Below are 23,346 nucleotides of genomic sequence, written 5' to 3'. Positions count from 1 at the left end.
GTGGGAGGAGCCTTGGCAAGCTCCCTCCCCCAACTTCTCCCACAGAGTTTCCATCAGCCTCACCTTCCCCAAAGCCACCTGGGGCAGGGACTGCCGCTGCTTCCCAATATTCATGATCCCCCCTTTATGTGCCAATTAAGCTATCACATTTTCTCAGCCTTCCTCGCAATTAGGGGAGGCCCAAGAGTTCTAAGTATAAGTTATGGAGGGCGGGTATCCTGAGAAGTTCCTTAAAGCACGATTATCCTTCAAGCTTTAAATCCTTATAGAATTCGGCTGTGAAACGCACGTTCTGCCCTTATCCACTTCCTCCTTCTACCTGCCTGAAATACAGATGTAATGGCTGGAACACCAGCCACCATATGGGTACCATGAGGCAATCAAGAAGATAAAACAACTGTGTACTGAAGATGGTTCAGCACAAAGAAAAAGCAGTCTGCATTCCTGATGATCATAAAAGCATCATACTCGCCCTAGATGAGACTTTGTTTCCAGACTTGTGATAAGAGAAAAATCTTGTGGAAGTCACTGTTGATTGGGTTTTGTTTTTTTGTTTTTTTAATGCAGCCAAACCTAGTCCACCTGATACAATAGCCCAAATGAACATACAAATTCAACCAAAACAGAGCTCATGCTATGCAGATGCAGTGTCAAGACAATGCCTCCAAAGCCCTACCCAACAAAACCATCAAACCTCTCCTAAACAACAATTCCGGAGATGCTCCATTTCCCACATCTCTCCAGCTGCACAACCCTCAGTGTTCTTGCTCCCTAACATCAGTATCCATCCTTATTTCAGGGGAGTGCCGCCCCCATTCTCAACCCAGTATGTTAGGAGAAGTTGCTCCCACCTCACCCCCTTCCAGAAGTGGGCATGTGAGGAGCCTGGCTTGGCTCATCCAAGTTCTAACCCTCCTCTGAAATCCTCAGGATTAGCTTAAGTGAGGCAGGCCACACAAGCCGGGCCACCCACCAGTGTTCATCTGGAAACACATGGATGTCATCAGTAAGGACATCCCAAATGACACTTAAAACTTATTTTTATTGATCTGAAATAAATCCGGAAAATTATCTGTTAAATCTGGGTGGTGAGTACACTGGGTGTTGGGTACCTTATTCCCCAGACTCTTCTAGTAAGTTGTCATTAAAAAAAAAATTCAGAATTTGGGCCACTGTCCCAGGAATGGCTCCCTGGGTGCTGCCATACTGAGCACTGCCAAAGGGGCCAGATACCGAGCTACCGGTTCAGATAGTGATTTAAAGGTCAGTAAACCATCTCATCACACAAATTTTGTTTTACCAGGACTGCAAAGCTTTCAAGGAGATTTACTCTACAATTATCACCACAATTATTCACCCACTTTCAGAAATTAATGTACAGGTGTTCTGCTAATGTGCCTTGACCTTCTGCAGCCTGGACACCCTTCAAAATGCATCTCTAATCCAAAATAACATCAACAGTTGCCTGGCACTTGACATATGTCATCCCTTTGAAACTTCAAATGCTTGCATCAAGTCAACATTATCATCTCTGCTCCTCAAATGAACACACAGAAGCTCTGCAATAAAAACTTATTCCCAGGGGCGCCTGGGTGGCTCAGTCAGTTAAGCATCTGCCTTCTGCTCACGTCATGATCCCAGGGTCCTGGATCGAATCTGGCACCGGACTCCTTGCTTAGCGGGGAGCCTGCTTCTCCCTCTGCCTGCCACTCCCCCTGCTTGTGCTGACAAATAAATAAAATCTTAAAAAAAAAAAAACAAAAAAACCTTATTCCAAGAATTTAGAACTAGTCAAAGCGCGGCGGTTCAACCCAGATCCCACCAGCAGGAAAACCTACGGCTGCCTCCCTCCACGCACCTCCTCTCCTTTCATTGTAGAAGGAGGAGCCTTCACTGAAAAAGGAAAGAGGTGCAGGTAGCATGCGTGGTCTCTACCACTACGGAGAAGTGGTGTCTCCCCAAGTCTGATGGCCAGTTCCAAGGCCCCCCTGCTCTGAGCCAGCTCCGCATGTGGCTGGCAGCCCACGAACAGGTTTCATCAGTCTTCCGGGGAGAGGAGGGGAAGAGAGCAGAGCTTTTCCTGGATAAAGTGAAGGGGTAGATGCCACGCCACCCCAGGCTGCCCCACACAGGCAGGCAGCTCCTGGTCAGCGCCTACACACCACCACCTTTGAGGCCCAGGACAATGTAACAGATCTTACCACGCAGGACACTACCAAGAGAACAGAGGTGTAGGGGTGCGGGGAAAGCAAGCACTGAGCCTAGACCTGGCTATAACCTTGGCCTGGCCTTTTCCTAGGCAGAAGACTGGCATGTTCATTTCACGTACCCATGTGTCCAGGCCATGGCACCCAGGTACTTGGTCAAACATCGGTCTGAATGCCACTATGATGGTATTTTTTTTTTTTTAGAGGAGATTAACATTTTAACAGTAGGCTTTGAGTGAAGCAAATTCCTCTCCATAATGTGGGTGCACCTCAACCAATAAAAGGGAAACAGGCCTTAAGCTGAAGACCTTAAAAGACTGAGTTCCCCAGAAGGAATCCCACCTCCAGATGGCCTCAGACTCAGGACTGCAACAACCCCTCCCTGGGTCTCCAGCCTGCCAGCCTCCAAATTTTCAAGTTCCCAGACTCTACAATAGCATGAGCCAGTTCCTTAAATCAATCCAATCTAGACAGGCAGACATGTAGGCAGATCCATGTACAGAGACCTGTATACGGATACACATCTCTACATGTGCATATTTGCACGTATGTGTATATGCAGTAGTTTCTCTGGAGAACGCTAATATGGTGGCCTTGACCCCAACCATCTCTCAGAGCCTTGGTTTCTCCACATCTGTAAAATGGGGATAACAAGAGCACCAACCTTGCAGAGATGCTGTAGCTAAGAACCTGGCACAGCGTCTAGCACCTTCCACGTACACAATGGATGGAACCTTTTCTTCCACTGTCAACCAAAGATTTCTCTAGGTGATTCCTAGAGAATCATTTATAAAGATCTATTTGCCTACCTTCTTACAGTCTCCCCCACTAAGCTGTCAGCTCAGAGGTAGAGCCTGTACCGGCCATTTACAGAAGTACTCCCAGGTCAGTGCCTGGCACATGGTCAGTGTTCAATTAATATCTGTTGAGTGAATCCAAGGGCATCTTTTCTTACCATCAACAAGCCAAGACGTGAAGGGGACACCAGAAACATCTTTCAACAATGGGTAGGTACAACATGGTCTCTTCATCCCAATTAATGACTGATAAAGGAATCAATATTTCTTACAGACACGTCTTTGCCACATTTTTGGCCCCCCCCCTTTTTTTTTGAAGATTTTTATGTATTTGAGAAAGAGAAAGAGAGCATGAGCAAGGGGAGGGGCAGAGGCAGAGGGAGAAGCAGGCTTCCCGCAGAGCAAGGAGCCCGACACGGGGCTCGATCCCGGGACCCTGAGATCATTACCTGAGCCGAAGGCAGATGCTTAACCAACTGAGCCACCCAGATGCCCCTGGACACTCTTTCTACTGCAGACCTTTACAAGCACTCCTTCCTAGACTCCAAAGGGTATAAGCCCCAAAATAAGCACATTGGGTATGAGGTCTCTTTTAAGGAACCACACAACTGGCTTCGAAAACAGACGCCACAAGCATCAAATGAGTACCCAGCATGACTGGCACGAGCCCCTACTCCCCTTCCCTTGTAGGGAAGCAGCTGCCCAGCCAGAGACGACAGTCCCCAGACCCCTCTGCATCTGGGTGGGACCACCCATGGGCCATGGGCAGAGTGGTGTGGGTCAGTCCTGGAAAAAGGGAGAACAATTCTTCTCTTCCTCTTCAAGTAAAATCACTTCCCCAAACTTTTCTTCTTTCTCAGATAATGCTGTTCCCGTCTATACCAATGTGCCTATTACTCTGAAATCACTCCTAAGATTACTTGGGTGGAGTCTGGCAACAAAGTTTTATCACATACCTATCGTGCAGTTGGTCAACACACACCAAAACAAAAGGAAGTCTCTATGATCCTCTGTGTGGTCAGACAGACTACACACCCAGAAGACAGGATTACAAACTCATGAGAGTGAGCAATCAAATGCCAGACCTTGATTGTTGCTTTTAAGTGCAACAGTTCAACAAACCCAAGGATCGGTGGAATTAGATTTCTTTATGTTGACAAGAGTAGAGCAGGCTCTTAGAATAAAAGCAACATCTGGCCTGACGAGAGAGGAAGGGAAATGGCACTTCCCGAAAAGGGAAACTGGATGAGCCAAGAGCAGAGATCAGGAAGAGGTCAGGCTGGGGGCACGTGGCCAGACTGCACTGAAGCTTCATGAGCAGTGCCCAGAGGGAGGGCACTCTGGGCACGAAGGAGAACAGGCAAGATTGCAGGGTAAGGAAAGACTACAGAAAGAAAGGAGATGTGCTTGACACCCACCGTGGGTCCTTGAGGGGGGCCGAGGGTGGACACGGTACAAGTACCGTGTGAACTCGACAGCAGTGAACACCTTCCATTGCACCCCTCCCCCCTACCCACCCACCATCTTCTTAAGTGGTGGAACCTCTGTGGAGACAGGTTCTGAGGCCAAACCCAGATCGGAGATCAAAGACAGAGCCTCACAAAGACAGACACATAGATCAATGGAACAGAAGGGAGAGCCCAGAAATGGACCCTCAACTCTATGGTCAACTCATCTTTGACAAAGCAGGAAAGAATGTCCAATGGAAAAAAGACAGTCTCTTCAACAAATGGTGCTGGGAAAATTGGACAGCCACATGCAGAAGAATGAAACTGGACCATTTCCTTACACCACACACAAAAATAGACTCCAAATGGTTGAAAGACCTAAACGTGAGACCGGAGTCCATCAAAATCCTGAAGGAGAACACAGGCAGCAACCTCTTCCACCTTGGCCGCAGCAACTTCTTCCTAGAAACATCACCAAGGGAAGCAAGGGCAAAAATGAACTATTGGGATTTCATCAAGATAAAAAGCTTTTGCACAGCAAAAGAAACAGTCCACAAAACCAAAAGACAACCGACAGAATGGGAGAAAATATTTGCAAATGACATACCAGATAAAGGGCTAGTATCCAAAATCTATAAAGAACTTATCAAACTCAACACCCAAAGAACAAATAATCCAATCAAGAAATGGGCAGAAGACATGAACAGACATTTTTCCAAAGAAGACCTCCAAATGGCCAACAGACACATGAAAAAGTGCTCAACATCGCTCAGCATCAGGGAAATCCAAATCAAAACCTCAATGAGAAGGGGAGGGGGGTGGGGGAATGGGTTAGCCTGGTGATGGGTATTAAAGAGGGCACGTTCTGCACGGAGCACTGAGTGTTATGCACAAACAATGAATCATGGAACACTACATCCAAAACTAATGATGTAATGTAGGGTGATTAACATAACAATAAAAAATTAAAAAAAAAAAAAGACAGAGCCTCAGTTGGTCTGAGACCTCTCCTGCTGGCACATCTGTAGCACACTGGCTGACCTTGAACTTCACTAATTTGAGAGCAGTATCCTCCCAAGGCAGTGGTTCCCAGGGGCCAAGCAGGGGAGTGTTTACAACTCCCCAGGGGAGTCAATGTGGAGCCAAGACTGAGAACCACGGATCCGCTCTAAGTGGGAGAAAGCTGGCAGAGCCGTTTACAAGGAAACTGGTGGGGAAGAGAAGCACACTCTTCTGCTGGTTTGCTGAGAAGATTATACCTAGAGCTTCAGGCAGCCTCTTGCCGGCATGAGAACGCCTGCCTGAGATCGGGCAGCCAGTGGGGTGCGGGGGCTGGGGCACGGCGGCTCACAGGAGCCCAGCGTGTACATTCTTCCCAGCACGGCCCTCAGGGACACAGGGCTGGCAGCCAGGAATCAGCCACAGTGGGAGCATCTACACCACGACAATCAGCTAGCACCCTAAATCATGCCCTTTTCCCCCAGACGACTAGTGGTTAAACACATACCAGTACACCCCGCCAACACTGGGGAGAGCAAAGAACAGACTTGAGAAATTTACCACATCTCCTGCTCAACAGAACCTTGCTTGGTGTTGGCTTCTCTTGGGCTCGCCTGGGGAGTGTTTACCTGGGAATCGGAGCAGGCTCTCGGGACTGAGGGAGAGGGCTGGTGCTGCCGGGGACACAGTTCTTTCCTGTTGGGCTGGGAAGGCTGGGGCCGCTGTCGTTCTCTTGTGTCCATGTGAGGCCGTTGCGTAGAGGGAGGAGCCGAGCTGGGTGGCGGACAGGAGCTGAGGTGTTGGAGCCCCTGAATGCAGCTGTGCTTGACAAGGCAGCCTAGCCTTGAGCTTTCTGTTACTAAGAGCAAAAATTCCACCAATCTCCCCTGCCTGCTTTTAAGCTTGAGTTTGGGCTTCCGTAGTTCCTATGCTCATGGCAAACCGTTAGCTCTTTACTGGCTATGGAGTCCATCCTGTCCTTGTGAGGGGCTCTTATTTGTTCGAGTCCGTTTTTCTAGATGCTAAAGTGTCTGGTGTGTCTCGTGAGGCTCTTGCTCCTGCCCTCCCTCTCGTTAGGTATCTTCTGCTGTCCTCCTCTGCCTTGGCTACCATATCTTATTCCCTGGGGATGGATTTAAGGCAGCATGCTCCTGTCAGTGGCTCCATTTAATCAATCTGTTGTGGGTTCAGGGATAGAGGGAGAAGAAAATGGCCTGTTGCTGGTGGCTAGCGGAGTCATCAGCAGCAAGGCAGGAGGTACAGTGGGAGGAACCTGACAGATGAGAGAAGCTTGGGAGCAATTTAAACAAAGTTGACTCTAAGAAACAGAAGAAGTTTAAAAAAACAAAACAAAACAAACTGATCCCCTGTTCAAGAGTGTATGTGCTCCCTGTTCTCATGGGCTTCTGTTTATACCTGGGCTCCAAGAAGATAGGGCAGGACAGTTGAGACCCCCTGATTCTGTGGAGATGGATGGCCATGGGCGAGGGGGTTCCTACAGCTTTCATGTGTCTTGGGCATGCGGGGTGTAACTTTGTGTCCTGCGGACTAAACTATTGCAGGTTTGGGCCATCTCCACTTGGGTGGCCTCGCATCCCTGCCCCTGGTGACAGAGGCAAAGATGTCTTGGTCTGAAGTAGGCTTCTTCAGTTGCAAGGAAGTTCATGATTCTGTGTATGTGCTCCTGTCTGGTTGCAGTAGGGTAAACGTGGAACCTCATGGAAACATAAGATCACATCAGTCTGCTTTTTAAAAGCCACTCCAGACCTTTTGATGATGGCCTCCAGTGCTGGCTGTGGTCTGACTCTTGCCATGTTCCATTCCCACCTCCTTCTTTCACCCTGACCATCAGGCTTTTCCTCGGACACACCAGACTGGTTCTTAACGCGAGTGCCTCAGTCCCTCTGCTGGAATGCTCTTTCCCAGTGTCTACATGGCTGACCCCAGCCTGTCAGGCAGGTCTTTGCTCAGCAGTCACCTCCTCTGACCACCTTGTGTCATGTTGAATCTTCTCGCTCATTTTTTATGTTACTTTATCTTCATCACAGAGCTTATCGGTATGTCGGAGTACCTCAATGGTTCACCCCCTTCGGTGTTCGCCATCTGTGCCCCGCACTGCCCTCTACAAACCACAAGAACAGGGACCTTATCTGCTCTTTTCCCTGCTGTGTTCAAAGTGCCTTGAGCAGTCCTTGACCCATGGTATGTGCTCCACACATGTTCATGACATGAATGAAGCGACATTTCAGGGGAGCTGTTGTAGGACCCAGCTGCATGGCATGTAGGTGACGGAAGACCCATGGCAGCTCCGGAGAGCACGGCCGTGGGCGAGTTGAAGGGGCTTCATTCCAGCGGCACACCAGCCATGTGCCAGACCCCATATGACCCTTCTTATGCTTATGCCTAGAAGCAGATTCTTCTCATCACACACAGTTTTGTTTTTTTAACTACAGTTCACATATGGCTTCCCCTTTCCTATGGTTTCGTCATTCGGAGTTCTTGACTACAACAGTCATAAAATCCAGTTTTATCTGGCCTAAAAAAATGTTGAAGTGCCTGTCTTCAGAGATGTTTTGATCCAGGGGTTCCAACAATAACAGGAGCTCCCCCCCGCCCCGAAGGTCCTCCTGTGGGACACTGAGACACTGGCCTCCACAGCTGCACACCCCACCATCAACCACTCCACCACTGACCACACCACCACTGACCACACCAAGAAAAAGTAACACCAATGGTCCACCAGATAGCGAGGCCCAACCATGCAGCGTGGAGGCCTCACCTCCCATGTCCAGAGCAGGTGGTGACAGCAATCACCCACAGGGGCTGGTGACGGCAACCCTAGGGTGGGGCAAGTGTGTGCCTGGGGCAAGGGCTCCCACTGCTGGGCCAGACAAGCACGCCATGCACGGGCACGTGTCAGGGACAGTGGGCTTTCCTGACCCACGTGTGCTGCCACTCAAAGCCACAGATCTCCCTGAGGTCCCATTTCGTCCATCTGGGGTCCTCTTACTCAATACCCAACCTTCAAAACTTCAACCTCCCACTACAAGTGGAGTAAGACATTGATGACGATGGTCCCCATGCCCATCAGGGGTGAAATTAATACCTCAGTTCAACTCACCCTCTGTGTTGGTTTCCCACGGCTGCTCCAACGACCATTAACTTGGTGGCTTAGAACAACACTAATTTCTTACCTTAGAGCTCAGGATGCCACAAGTCTCGAATGTCTCACAGTCTACAATCAGGCCGTCGGCAGGGCCATGTTCCTTCTAGAGGCTCGAGGGGAGAACCCAGTTCCTGATCTTCCCAGTTTCTGGAAGATGCCCACACTCCTTGGCTTGGGGCCCTGCCTCGCTCCAGCCTCTGTTGTCACATCTTCTCCCGCCCTGGCCCTCCCCCTCCTTTTTGTAAGGACCCTTGTGATTACACTGGGGCCATCTGGATAGAGTAGGATCATCTCCCCTTATCAAAATCCTTCACTCACCCACATCCAATAAGTCTCTTCTGCTTAAGGCACTTAAGGCAGCATATCCACAGGTCCTGGGCACCAGGCATGGACGTCCCTGGGGGACCATCCTTCTGTCTACCAGAGCATCTTCTAGATCCCAGAGCCGGACACGGGCATGTTCTCTTCACTATCTCATTTAATTACTATTTATCCTCTCAACAGCCCATGAAGTACATACTCTTTTCATCCTAACTTTAGGATCGTACAGAAGGGCTGAGAGAGGTAGAGGTAGTGACCAGAGCATCAGTGGCCAGTATGTACTGAGTGCCTGGTGTCAGACAGGATGCTAACTGCTTCCCATGTACTAACCCACTTCCATCTTCCCTAAAACCCCATAAGGAAGTCACTACTGCAATTCCCGTTTTACAGAGGAAGAAACGGAGTCACAGAAAGGTCACATGGCCCCTGTCAGTTGTGCAGGGGAGTCCATGGTGTCCTTCCACAGAAGTCATTCACCCACCCACATCCATCGTGAGCTGCTAGGACCATGTGGAGTGCCGGTTTCCCCAGTGTTGTGGCTGTGAGCGTCGTTCATGGGCCACACACAGGGCCACTTGCTCAGGAGGAAATGGCACCTTGGACAAAGACGCACGGACCCTGACAGAACAAGCCTTCCTTCTTTCTCCAGATGGTCGATGCAATGGAGGAGGTGCCACTCGCCACACCACGCCCCCGACGCAGCCCTGACAGGATTTCCCCCTCAAGAGGCCTCTCCCCAGCTGCAGTCCTCACGGCTCTCAGCACAGCGCCTCCATCCAGAGGCTGCGTTTCCCCGTGGAGACTTCCACCAGCCAAATACGCTCAGAGCTGGTTGGTGAGATTCTCAATTGGGTGGAGTTGATTAAAAAGTCAACTACCTACCCCCACGGACTTTCTTCTCTCTCAGTCCACTCTGGGTGAGAATTCTACAGACCCAACAATCCCTCACAAGGGGCGTCCCTGGGTCTACACCTGGGTCAGAGTCTGTTAGGGAAGGGGGACTGTGGCTACAGGTCAAGCTGGAGTTTCCTGGAGAGTCCTGTGTCTATGTCTTACAGGGAACTGGAGCAGAAAGGAGACAAGCAAAGATTAAGGATCATCTCTAAATTGAAACCAAGTTATCTGCTGACTACTGCTTATGAGGCAAGTACCAAATATCTAAATCTCACAGAAAAACCCCACACGCACATTCTCTGGTGAGAGAGGGAATTCTCAACTACCATCTGAAAGAACTAGCACGGAACCCTGTTAAACCACAAGCCGGAAGAAAAGAAAAAGGACCATGTAAAGAGCCAGGGAACATCATCTCCATGGGCTTGCAGCGCCAAGACCTTTCCCTCCCCCAGTGTGGGAGCCATCAGGATGCTCAACAGATGAAGCACCGAACTACTTGCCCCTTCTCGGACTCAACAAGCCACCATCAGGGGAGACTCCAGCTCCCCAAATTGGTAAACCCAAAGGAATGATGGGCCTGAGCGTCAGTTTTGGGCTCCTGGTTTACTCGCCATCTGCTTTCTCACTAACCACTGAATGAACTGCTCTTCTGATTACACAGCATTCTCTGCGTGCTTGGCCAATTTGAGTTCACTCTTGAGAGAATGAGCCAGTCCTGTTCACACACCCTAGCAAGTATCTGAGTGGGTTTGCCTGCTCCTCAGGCCCCTCAGGGAGCTGCCAGAAGGCCTTCTCCAGGCAAGAAGCCAACTTGATGTATTAGGTTTCAAACTTCAGAGAAGCCATAGATGGAAACATGAAGTCCGGAGAGCCATCTCCTGCTCTCCCTCAGTAAGGGAAAGTGCCCTGTGCTGGAGAGGAGAAATGTCTGAATTCCTTAACAGAACCAATTAAACACCAAGTAAGAGCCACATTGCAAGCTTAATGGTCAAGCCAGTTCACTGTGGACATGGCAGCCCTCATGCCACAGCTCAAAAGCTAGATGGGGAGCAGACAGTACACGCCAGGATGAGAGATCCAAATATTCAATGGAAGGCATAAGCTTCTGGGAAATCAGATCTCAGCAAGGCCAACTAGCACTTGAGTGGTGAATAACCCAACCTCACACTTCTGGACCACATTAGGAACAAAAAATTCCTTCAGTTAGTTAATGAGGGCAGCCAAAATGCTGTTCAGTATTTTGCTGATTAAACCTTAACTTTCGGGGCACCTGGGTAGGTCAGTCAGTTAAGCATCTGCCTTCAGCTTGGGTCATGACCCCAGGTACCGGGATCCAACCCCCATCGGGCTCCCTGCTCCATGGGGAGTCTGCTTCTCCCTCTCCCTCTGCCACTCCCCCTGCTTGTGCACACACTCTCTCTCAAATGAATAAATAATCTTAAAAAAAAAACTCAATTTTCTTAGAGGGAAAATACTATTCTTTAAAAAAAAAAAAGATGACAATGGGAATCTGAGATCTACAAAATTAAATGTTGTAACAATCTATTCTAATGGTCCATTAATTTTTTTTTTTAATCCTGAAGGCATTTTTCCACAACAATGAAGGTGGGGGTCCCAACATAAGCCACAGCAATAAATTCAACCCTGAAGGTATTTGGGGCTTCAAATTATTTTTTCACTCTTTTCCTTACTGATGAGAGCTCACACCTTCATAAAGAAGTTGTTGCGAAACGATAAAAAGAATCTTTATAACCTCAAACTAAAAGGCTTATATTGTGCAAAATGCATTCTGAACTCGCACCTAGAATTTAGGAAGCTGGTATACATCTCTATGTCCACCCCTGTAACACCAGGAGCCAAGGAAATAACGAATGGGAAAAGCCTCTCTCCCTCCCCCTACTCCTCCAACTCCCCAGACAACCCTGGCCATCCCAGCCTGGCCAAGACACCCCAAGTTACCACAGCCTGACAAGGACACACACTCAGTAGTTCAACATGAGTCAGCAACTAGCTGGGGTTGAGGAGTGAGCCCCAATTTGCTTGACTAATAGAGGACGTCACTTGAAAATTAGGTTAAAGCTCTTTAAAAGAGTACCTTTTCATGAGGTTGCTTCACGGTGCCTGGCACAGAGCAGGTGCGCACTAGTGTTTCTGAGTGAAAGGCATGAACTACAGGGCCTAAGTCACATCCAAGCACCCACCAGTTCACACCCACACCCGAGGACTTTCGGATAAACCTTGCAGTGACAGATGACCCACTGAGAAGGTAGATAGTCTTGAATTTCGCAGGAAGGACTGCTGTCACAAGGAGTACAAGACCCTCCACACGGTCTCTGCTCCGATCCATCCAGGGCGGTCTCAGCATCCCGAAGGCGCATCCCCAACTTCAGCTCAGAACATCCAGGCTGTGCCTCAGGATGGGCAACTACAGCTGCCACAGAAAGCTATTCTGTACATTGTGGGTTCCACATACCCACATGCCGGTGGAAGGACTCTAATAATGCTCATACTCTGAAATGTATTTTATAGTGCTGACGTTTTTCAATCAAACAAAAGCCAAACAGTGCTTCTTTTCTCCTAGGTTTAATATTCTTACTGCCCTGAACCCTAGTTCTGAGCAAGCAGAATACGGATTTCTCAAAAGGCGGTGGGGTGCCATCCATGTATCACGTGCATTAGAGTCACATATCTGGACGTGCAACCGTGGGGCCCATCCTAGATCCACTGAAACCACTGCCGACAAGAGCAGCGCTCTTCCTCCCTGAGAACAGGCATATTTAATAAGTTCCCCAGGTAATGCCCTCTGTGGACTTCAGTTTAAGAACTTTGTAAGGCAAAGAACCAGGGATTCAGAGGAAAATGACCTGGGTTCACTTCCACCCTAGATACACATATGAGCCCCTTAAGCTCTCCTAAGCCTCCAATAATGAACTTTCTAAAAAATAAAGAAAAATCAAAAAATTGAAATAGAGGAAAAATCCTACTCTTCACAGGGTGACAAAGTTCAAAGGAAACAGATTTGAAGCTGCCCGGAAAGGGTAAAGGGTAGACAAACACTACTCATTCAAAACACATAATGGATGGAATGAGCAACTACAAAAGCTAGGTGCTGGGGAAACAAAAGATGCAGAGTCAAAGTCAAAAGACTGACACCCCCAGAACACATGGTAAAATGGATTCAGGGCCATAAAAGCAGTGTCTGTTTGAAAAAGTGATGAGCCCACAGAGGAAGACATGATTAATTCTGCAATGATAACCCCTAGACTGGTAACAGTTATAGACCAATTATGAACCAAGCAAGGCATGTGATAAAAAATTAATAATAATAACCAAGATGTTGAAGCCAACCAGAGACCATAATCAACACAAAAGCTTTAAACAAAATTCAAGCCTTTCTGTTATTAGTATGCAAATCACATCCTGACTCCAATCCTGTCTCCCTCTATTACAAAGAAACATAACTACCATTTACTGAACACCAATTACAGGCCAGGTGCCATACTGGAAACTTCACATTCATTGTTTCAGTAAATCCTCACAACTACCTCCATTGACAATGGTGGGATGTTTCCACTTACAGATGGCAAAATAACTCCAACACCTCAAATTATACTGGGTGAGCCTAGATTCAAATGCAGGTTTGGCAGACTCCCAAGACCTATGAGCCTGGAGGGTCCACCCCTTTGTTACAATGTCTACATCCCAAGAGCTCATTTGTGTTTAAGGAAATCTCTTAATGGTAATTTGGCTGAAGGCTGCAAGACATTTCAGCCAAAGTGAAATATACTTTATTCCAGCCAAACTGAGACAAGTTTTAGTTGATTCGTGACAGTTAAACTGTAGCCAAAATGCAGAGAGGCGAAGCCTATGCTATCACCTCCTTTAGTGCAATCTTGGTCAAGTAATCATTTTTCTCTCTACTTGTATTTCTGACTAATAATATCAACAGCTAAAATTTACTCAGTACGTACCCTATAGCAGGTATTATGCTAAGATGTCTACATGGATTACTTCATGAGGTAGGGACTGTCAACTAACCCCATTTTACAGATGGAGAAACTAAGGTATAGAGAGATGAAGGAACTTACCCAGAACTGGGGTTGGAACCAGGTCAGCCTAATTCCACAGCTCGGGTTCTCCACCACTTTGGGGTTCTATTGCTTTCACCACGGGCCTGATGGGACTTAATCATGCTGCAATGTTCTCTACCAGGCAAGTATCTCAAGACCTCAGACATAAAACTCCCTAGGCACACAAATTAATACAACCGTTGCTAGTAATCCAGCAACTAAGTCTTAGGACATGAGTTATGCATGTACCAAGAATACACAGCCGGATGTTCCATCTAATTTGTTTTCCAGAGTTTCTGACCAGCACTATTTCTCTAATTCATCTGCATATGCACTCATCCCATGCTGAGTGGCTCCTGTGTACCAGGCACAGGGACTAGGAAGGTGAAAAAGCTTGGCCCCCTTCCCACCCAAGCTCAGTCTCCCCCTCACCTTCAGCGGTTTGACCTTCTCTTTTCAGCATCTGGACAGCTCCTACGTATTTCTTCAGTTGGACTTTGAGCACCTCGTTTTCTCTGCAGGTACAAGAATGTTAAAAAAATACATTTTTAAAAACTGGCAATTTAGACTTAAGTCGGGGGGGGAGTCAATCTGTGTAAAGAAAACACATGGGGCTCGTCTTATAAATAGTAATACATTCTTTGTTTTAGAAATCCTAGCTGGGGAAGACTACACTAGCAAGGGCACATTTGCAGAATGCCTGCAACAAGCGTTCATTCATAATGAAAGCAAATGCTAACTGGATCCAGTTCCTACCAAGTCAGGATGCGGACATGGTTGTGCTCGGATTATCTGAATCTGTCAAGCTGTTAGGTGCCTATTCGGTGTCAGGCACTCCAGTAATATTCTCTCCATTTACGGAAGCATATACTAAGTACCACCTATTCAACCTGGGGAATAGTCTTTTTTTATTAGCAGCTACATGCAATGAACATTTAGTATTTACCAGGCATCATGTGAAGTCTTTATCATCTCCTTTAACCTTTCTGATGTGTCATTACAACACCTATTTTACAGAAGAGGAAAGGGAATCATAAAGACCAGCAGCTTGGTCCACACCCACCTCCACACAAGACTCTACACCATAGAACACAGAACTCAGGCTCCATCAAAACCCTACTCTACCAAGGTCAAACCCCAGGTACACTGGCTGAGGAAAAGAACACAAGAATGAGAAGGAGAAAACTACCAGTTCTTGAGTGTCACACAGCTCAGACTTTACCTAAGTGACTTTGCTGAATCAAGCATGCATTCGTTCATTCTTCATTCATTGGGAAAATGTTTAAATGCCTGTCATGTATTAGGCACAATGACCCAATAGTATTCTCCTCAATTTATAAAGAAGAACTGGGACACAGATAAGGTCTGTGACTAGGGTCACACGGCCAAGGTCAAGGTCATAAGAAATGGACATTGCCAAGACACAAACACAGGTGTCTCTGTCCCCAAGGCCCAGAAGAGCTTTTCTCCATCTCCTTTGGGACTTGAACTTGGTTTGTCATCAGCGCCCCAGGGAGAGTTGCCTCTTCCACATTTTCTGACTCTACTCCTCCTCTCACCCAAAGGTCTTGAGCCTGAGTGCCTTCAAATATGAGAGAGGGCGCCTGGGTGGCTCAGTTGGTTAAGCGACTGCCTTTGGCTCAGGTCATGATCCTGGAGTCCCTGGATCGAGTCCTGCATCGGCCTCCCTGCTTGGCAGGGAGTCTGCTTCTCCCTCTGACCCTCCCCCCTCTCATGTGCTTTCTCTCTCTCTCATTCTCTCTCTCTCAAATAAATAAAATCTTTAAAAAAATAAATAAACATAAGAGAACATTTCCTCAATATGAATACAGCTTTAAGACTGGGTTTCTTTTATAAAAATTTAAATGCTCATCGCAAAATACTCAATCAGAGGACATTTAAGCAGGAATGTAAAAGTCAGCTGAAAGCCCAACACCTTAAAATCAATCCCAGTTACATTTCTATAGTTATGCTATCATCTCTCTCTCTAGGCATGCGCGCGCGCACACGCACACACACAAAGTTAATCTGTTTTCCCTGGGTGAAACATTTCTCGCACTCCTTTCATTTTTTTGTTTGAAGTCTTTTTCCCTTTGTTCACTGTTCCACTCACCCCCCTTCCTCATGGTAACCAGTGGTGAAAATCCAGATATACATGTCAAGACTTCCTCCACACTCATATAGTCACTACAAACCCAATACACTCAAATATAGGTTACTTTGTGAAACCGGGTATTATAAATTTTTCCGCAACCAGGTCATCTTCTTTAACAATTCACCACACAGGCAGTTTCTAACTCCCTCTATTTATGGATGCAAATGCCACTCCTTGGTATGGATGTGCGCCACACATTTACTCAGGGTATAAACTTCAACTGCCCATCGTCAGTATTGTTTTCCATGCATGTGACTACACTTCAGCCCTGTGTTTGCTATTTTTTCTGTACTTTTGGCAGAAAGAACATCACCAACTGCAGAGTCTAGCATATACTTAGGTGTCACCTGAGAAGGCTGCGTTCATCTCAGAAGCTCTAGAGAGTGAACCACAGAGGAGTCCCTTAATCACCCCCCCTCCCTCCTCCTAGACAGCTTCTCACGGATGTTTGTAAAGGTGTCTGCAACTTCCACCATCTGTGATGTGAATAGCAAACATCTGAAGCTAAGCAACTAACAAGTCCTGGAAAGGTTTGGGGAAGGGAAATGTTCCCTGATACACGTTGATCATATAGCTTGTTTTCTTGGATTCCCTCGGCAGAGTCTTGTCACTCATCCCAACCTACACCTCCTCTCCACGTGTGAATTCAAGTCACAGAGGACCTGAAAACTAGGGAAAGCAATTTATCTGCATTTCTTCATGGCCTCATTTAACTAGGGTTCATGGCAGAGCATCTTCCACATGGCAGAATATGCAAAATTAGATGTGATAGATTAAAACCAAGGTTTTTAATATAAACTGATCTCAAACGAGATGAAGGGAAAGTGCAGAGTACATCAAACCACTGGATGAGCACCTCTGGGAGCCATAAATTCATCCCAGTTTCTTACCTATGAACTTGTTTGCCTTTTGTGGGCAGTTAACACTTCCAGGTTACTGGCTGTTTATGAATGAAACTCAAAACACCTGACGAGGCCCTTTTGGTTCAATTTTTTTTTTAAGTAATTATAGATTCACATGAAGTTGCAAAGATCATACCAAGAGATTCTATGCCCTTGGCCCCGCCTCCCCAATGGAGCAAGAGCAAAACCAGGAGTCTGATATGGGGCAACCTGTGTGCATGTGTGTATGCGCTCACGTGCGTGTGTGTCAATGTATGTGTGGTTCCGTCCAACCCACTGCTTTCACTGAGGCTCCTAAGCATCCTCTCCTGCCGTGTCTCTCTTAAGATGGAATACAGACTTAGATGGCCACTACAGTCACACAGGCTAGGCCAAGAAACAGTACCAACCAGGACTAAGAGGGAGTAGAGGGCAGGAGGCTTTGAAAACCAGGGAGCTCCTGCCCCACCAAAACGCTGTGTTTGTTGTTGTTGTTGTTGTTTTTTAAAACTTAACATATTACCGGGGCACCTGGCTGGCTCATTCAGAAGAGCATGCAACTCTTGATCTTGGGGTCATGAGTTCAAGCCCCACACTGGGTGTAGAGATTGCTAACAAAAATAAACTTAAAAAAAAAAAAAAAAAGCACATCAGCAGGCCAAGAAAATAATTCCCAGGCTCTGGACAACTAATTTGCAACCAGCTGACAGGACGTTAATTGGTAGCTAGAAGAGCCATAGAGAGTCCATCATTCTTATTACACAGGTCTATTATGATTAGCAAATTAAAAATGCCTTTTTATTTGACACCTCATGAGATAATAGAATGCATTAGTTAACTAAATGAATCTTGACTATAAAAAGGCTTGAGGCCCTCCAAGCACATGAAAAATACGGGAAGGGTGGTGCAGGCTCACTCATTCCCCCCCATCTCCCGACAAGGGCCTTCAAGCCACCACAGGTCCCACCGCCAGGTGCTCGTCAGCCTCAACAGGTAAAGGGCCAAGTGAGCAGGGAAGACGAAAGCCTGAGCAGGGCTCTGGGCACATCAGCTTACAGGCAGTGTGTCTTCAGAGCCAGGGGGCTTCACCTCTTTGCTACACACCCCCCAGCGTGTATGTGTGCACGCACATGAGGGAGTATGTGCGCCACACAGCCCTGATGACGGTGCACATGGGCGGTATCCCAATAGACTCCTCTGAGCAATGAGGTCATAGGGCTTTTATTTTTGGCCTCTTTCTCTTTTGGTTGCTCAGCCCTGTTCCCTCATCTTCTACAGCGAAGTTATGCTTGCAGGCAAAAAACACTTTCACTATCTAGTCTCATAAGTATTTTTTTTTAAGCCTTAAAGAACTTACTAAGAAAATGCTAAGGAGGAAAGTTGAAGCTGCTATGGAGCAGGCCACCCCGTCACCTGTACGGGGGAGGCACCTCCACCCCATCTACACTGGCAACTCCTGCGTGGTGAGCCTGTGAGGAGGACAGCGCTGATCAAGGACGCACAGGTGTTTGTCACCCTGTCCGTTAAGACCTTAGGGGAACTCCCTCTTCTCCATTTCATAGATTTTCCCCTTCTTTCATTCTAGGAGGACACAGCTCAGCTGAAGATCACCCTACCTCATCTAGTTGTTTTTGTAACCAACAGAGTTGATTTAATAACAAACCCTGACCGATCATCTAAAAAACCATCTAGAAATTTTAGGGGCAGGGACACTACTGTTGCTAAGAACCGCCTACACTCAGACTTTCTAGTAACATGGGCCACCAGCAAGTCCTGAGGGTCCGACTGCTTTCTCCCCGTCCACCAGAGTGTAGTCACCACTGCTCCAGGTGCAGCTGGGGGCTTCTCACCCCATTTGGGACCAGTCAGTGATCCACCTGCCAAGGCTAGCAGCTCTCCAAGAATATGGCCTTTCAGCTGTAACTCACCCATCTGCCTCCAAGTAACTAGGGGTACCTTCAGCCATCTCAAGGGCAACGATGAGAAAACCACAGAACAAGGAGGAGTGGGGAGGGGTTCTGTCAGGCAGACCGGGTCTGTCATAGCCCAAGCGACTGCAGCAGGAAACCAATCTCACCGAGATCAATTTGCAGAAATCCCCCTCCCCCACTTGCCCTTGAGTACTTATCCAGTGCTCTCTACTCTCAAGGGCAGCGGGAGCTAACTTCCTCACAGTTCCATCAAAGAGGGGAAACACACACAGCGAATGAACTTAAACAGAATCTTCCAAATGCGGTACACTCCCAAGATCATTTTAGAGGTTTACCAATCTTTTTATTTTTTTTAGACACTGAGATATTCTTCTAGATTTTTTAGAAACTGATTTTCCATATATTGCTGTGATATAAAGAATCTTTTGAAAAGAAGTTCAAAGGCTTTCAAAAATGGACTGAAAGAACACTGAAGAGAGAATAATGCAGGTGGGACACAGGTGTGGCCCAAACCATGAGGCTGGTGCAGTGACCAAAATCTGGGACAGAGAATCTTTGCTTTAAAATAAAGGTATACAGGCAAGGTATTTCAAAGTGCACTTCCCAAGCTGTATTCGAGGGGGTGACAAAAGGCCGTGGAAAGAGGGCGATGGGGACTACAGGTAGACACAGTCAGGGAGAGATGCGCTGAACACCTCTGTTCTCTCCCCCGCCCCCCACTGCCCCAGAGCTTCCCAGGGCCTTCGATGTATTCATACACACTGGCTATCCTACAAGTTGGTGAAATGCTGCTTTTTCAGAATGGACACAACCCCCTAAGACTGGGAGACAAATTTTAGTGGCAAAGAACCAAGTTTTTGTTAGAAAAATGTGGCCCATGTGGACTGTGGCAGAGGTGGGCACTTGGGAACTCTAGGTTTTCCTTGAAATTCCTCCATGGTAGCTAAGAAGGGAAAAGCAGCTCAGGGCCAAGACTTCCTAGAGGTAAAAGCTGTGCCTCACTCCAAAGGTGCCTACACATTTACTAGGCGAGCCCCTCTTCTCTCTACGACGCATCAGGGTCTGCCTCTGCATGGGGGACTCCATGTCAGAGATGGTGCACACAGGCTCTGTGCCGTCTGCACTGCAACCCCGCAGGAAGGGTTGGTCTTATCCCCAAATTTTATTTCCTTTCATTTTACAGATGAAGAAATGGAGTCTGCTAGAGGTTAAGCAGTGCCCCCCTGCCCACCAAAATCACAGGGTTCAAGGCAGGGTCACAATTCACAAGTAAACATCCCCAAGTCCTTGTTCTTTGACTCTGTCACACATGTGGTCACCAGTACCTCAGGAGGCTGGTTTTACTGTACCCGTTTTGCAGATGGAAAAGCAGCGGCCCAGGGAGTCAAACCTGAGATTCAAACCCACAGTCCTTAATTCCAAGGTCTCACGTTGTTCCATACACCTTTAGGGAATTAATTAAGCACATGTACGCAGTCGACAACTCAAAGCCCTGCAAGATCCCACTAAACAATGAGGGCTGATAAGCATGGGTCTGCAGATTCCCTTGGCTGGTTGACTCCTGAGCAAATGTGAACAGGTCTCTCCCAACCGACTAGCTTTGCTCAGAGGGGAATGACTCTCCAAGACTCGCACAGTGCAAACCTCTGCCACCCATCACACCACACATCTCATGAGTGGAAGTGGCTGGTCAGAGGTGAACTTTAGGAAATAAGAATCAACAGCCTCAAGAACAGGACACCTTCTGACCCACCAACTCCACTTCCAGGAAGCCAAAGTCTATAAATGAGGAGAAGCCTCATAACACATACATGAGGATGCAGTGAATATATCAGAAAGGAACTGGATACAAACTAAATGTCAGGTAGGGGAGTGGATAAATTATGGTGCGTCCACCTACAACAAGATATTCTGGAGCTGTCACAGCTGTGAGGGGTATGCATGTTTCACATGGAGGAACATTTGTAACGTACCATTATGTGAAAGCAGCAGAGTACAAAGGCAGCTGACCTACCATAGCCCCTTATGTACAGTTTGCTGTCAATTTACAGTAGGAATATATAAACAACATTAGCAGTGTTCATTTCTGAATGACGGAATTAGGAGACATTTTCAAGTTTTCCATCAATACACTTTACCAGTGAACTGGGGCGGGGTGGGGGGGGGAGTGTGGAGGAATATAAGAGTAAGGTTAGATCAGGACGCCTGGGTGGCTCAGCTGGTTAAGTGTCTTCCTTTCAGCTCAGGTCATGATCCCAGGGTTCTGGGATGGAGCCCCGTATGGGGCTCCCTGCTCAGTGGGGAACCTTCTTCTCCCTCTCCCTCTGCCCCTCCCCTTGCTTATGTGCTCACACTCTCTCCGACAAATAAATCTTTTTTAAAAATTAAAAAAAAAAAAGTAAGATTAGATCTAACACGGGGGGGGGGGGCGGGAGGGGGTGGGCAGGGAAGAAAACCTCCATCTAGCATCACACTTAGTGGTGAAAGACTGAATGGTTTCCCAGAAGTTGGAGAACAAGTCAAGGAAGTTGCTCTCAACACTCCCACTGAGCACAGAAGTAGAGGTTCTATCCAGTGCACTAAGGCCAAAAAGAGGGCATCCAGATAGGAAAGGAAGAACTAAATTGGCCCCTACTAGCAGGTGACAGGATTTTCTACACACAAAATCCCAAGAATCTACAAAAATCTCTAAGAATGAGTTTTTAAAGGTCAGATGCAAAAACTGTATTTCCACACATTAGCAATAAACAATTAAAAAGCAAAATCATAAGAGTTATTCATCATAGCTCCACAAAGTGAAATACATAGGTGTAAATCCAATAAAAAATGTGCAGGATATGGATACTGAAAACTATAAAACACTGATGAAAGAAATCAAAATGTAACTACATATGCACGAACTATCAGGTTCATGGATTGGCAGACTCAAAATAGGATGTCAATTAAACTGATCCATAGATTTCATGCAAGCCCAATCAAAATCCCAGGCTTTTTTCCATATATATGCATTAGCTGATTCTAAAATTTGTATGGAAAGGCAAAGAAACTACAATAACCAAAATCATTTTGAAATAGAAGCACAATTTTGGGGGACTCATACTACCCAATTTTAAGACTTTCTATAAAGGTACAGCAGTCAAGGAATGGAGTATTGTAAAATGACACAGACCAACAGAACAGAACCAAGAGTCCAGAAATAAACTCACAAATCTGGCTAACCTTTTTTTTTTTTTTTTAAGATTTTAAGTAATCTGTACACCCAACATGGGACTCAAACTTATAACCGCGAGACCAAGAGTCGCATGCTGCACCGACTGAGCCAGCCAGGCGCCCCTGGCCAGGTAATTTCTGACTACAGTACAAAGACAAGTCAGGAGAAAGGATGGTCTCTTCAATACTTGGTTTCAGAACAGGTGCACATCCATAAGCAGAAAAGTCAACTTCAATACCTCACACCTTACACAAATATTAACCCAAACTGTAGGACAGATAAATGCAAAACATTTCAGAAAATCTGCATGCCTAAGCTGGGTTAGGCACACAGCTCTTAGATTTAACACCAAAAGCATGATCTGTAATAGAAAAAAAAAATGTTAAATCAGATCTGCTCTGCAAAAGACACTGTGAAGAGCATGAAAAGACAAACTGCAGACTGGGAGAAAATATTTATAAATCAGACAGACAACAGAAGACTTGTATCTAAATATATAAAGAACTCTCCAAACTCAAGGAAATACCACTACCCGCTAATACAAGGGGAAGGGGCAAAACTCTCAGATCACCAGCCACAAAGAACCCCAACCAGCTCTGGGATCTGGCCATCAGCTCATCACTGTCACGCACACCAACCAGGCTTCTCCCGACACCTGCGGCTTCCCAAGGCTGATCTGACCATCTCTCCACAACTCTCCCATCTGTCCTGGTTAACATGCCCAAGTTTTTCAGCAGTCTCTTCAAAGGCATGTTCTCTCTGAAGCCCTTCCTCCACCACCAGGGGTTTGTGACCACCCCCTCTTCCACTCCCACCATACCCCAGAGAAGCTTCCCTCCCAACAAGTAAAATATGTTAATACCCCTGGCCTGTGCTCATCACCCCCATCTAGACTCTAAGATCTTGAGGAAATCCTCTTTCTCTTGTTTCAGTCCTTTCAAAATATTAGTATTACTACTGTCCAAACTTGACCAAATGAGGAAAGGGAAATTCAGCAGGGCTGGAGATTAGCCGAGGTCACCCAGGAATGGAAACAAGATTGGTATCTAGGCAACTCCAAAGTCCACAGTCTGCAACAGGCCAGGGTTCTTCCAAGGTGGTCAGAGGATAGAGGTTTCCCATAAGAGAATCAGCTGGAGGAGCTTAATCAGAAAGAAGGTATCTCCCAGCCCTGCTCTTCCTGAACCAATCCTGCCAAAGCCACTGGAAACCAGTTACATAGAGGGGCAATGATGAAGTAACTAAATATAGCCTGATATCCTACGA

General features: G+C 46.9%; 1 protein-coding gene across 6 annotated transcripts in view; it reads right to left on the bottom strand.

The window, feature by feature from the left end:
- Positions 1-23,346, bottom strand: part of SNX29 (sorting nexin 29) — a 509,507-nt gene that overhangs the window by 297,449 nt on the left and 188,712 nt on the right. For all 6 annotated transcript variants that reach the window (XR_004819376.1, XM_027612456.2, XM_027612457.2 and 3 more), the window contains one exon: positions 14,335-14,417. Coding sequence is in view for 5 of the 6 variants with exons in the window: in XM_027612456.2 (XP_027468257.2) it covers positions 14,335-14,417 (83 nt within the window). In the remaining variant the exon portion in view is untranslated. The remainder of the gene's footprint in view (positions 1-14,334; positions 14,418-23,346) is intronic.

This window comes from Zalophus californianus, chromosome 10 (assembly GCF_009762305.2).
Source record: "Zalophus californianus isolate mZalCal1 chromosome 10, mZalCal1.pri.v2, whole genome shotgun sequence".
NCBI lineage: Eukaryota > Metazoa > Chordata > Mammalia > Carnivora > Otariidae > Zalophus > Zalophus californianus.
This window is presented reverse-complemented; position numbering and strand designations above follow the sequence as displayed.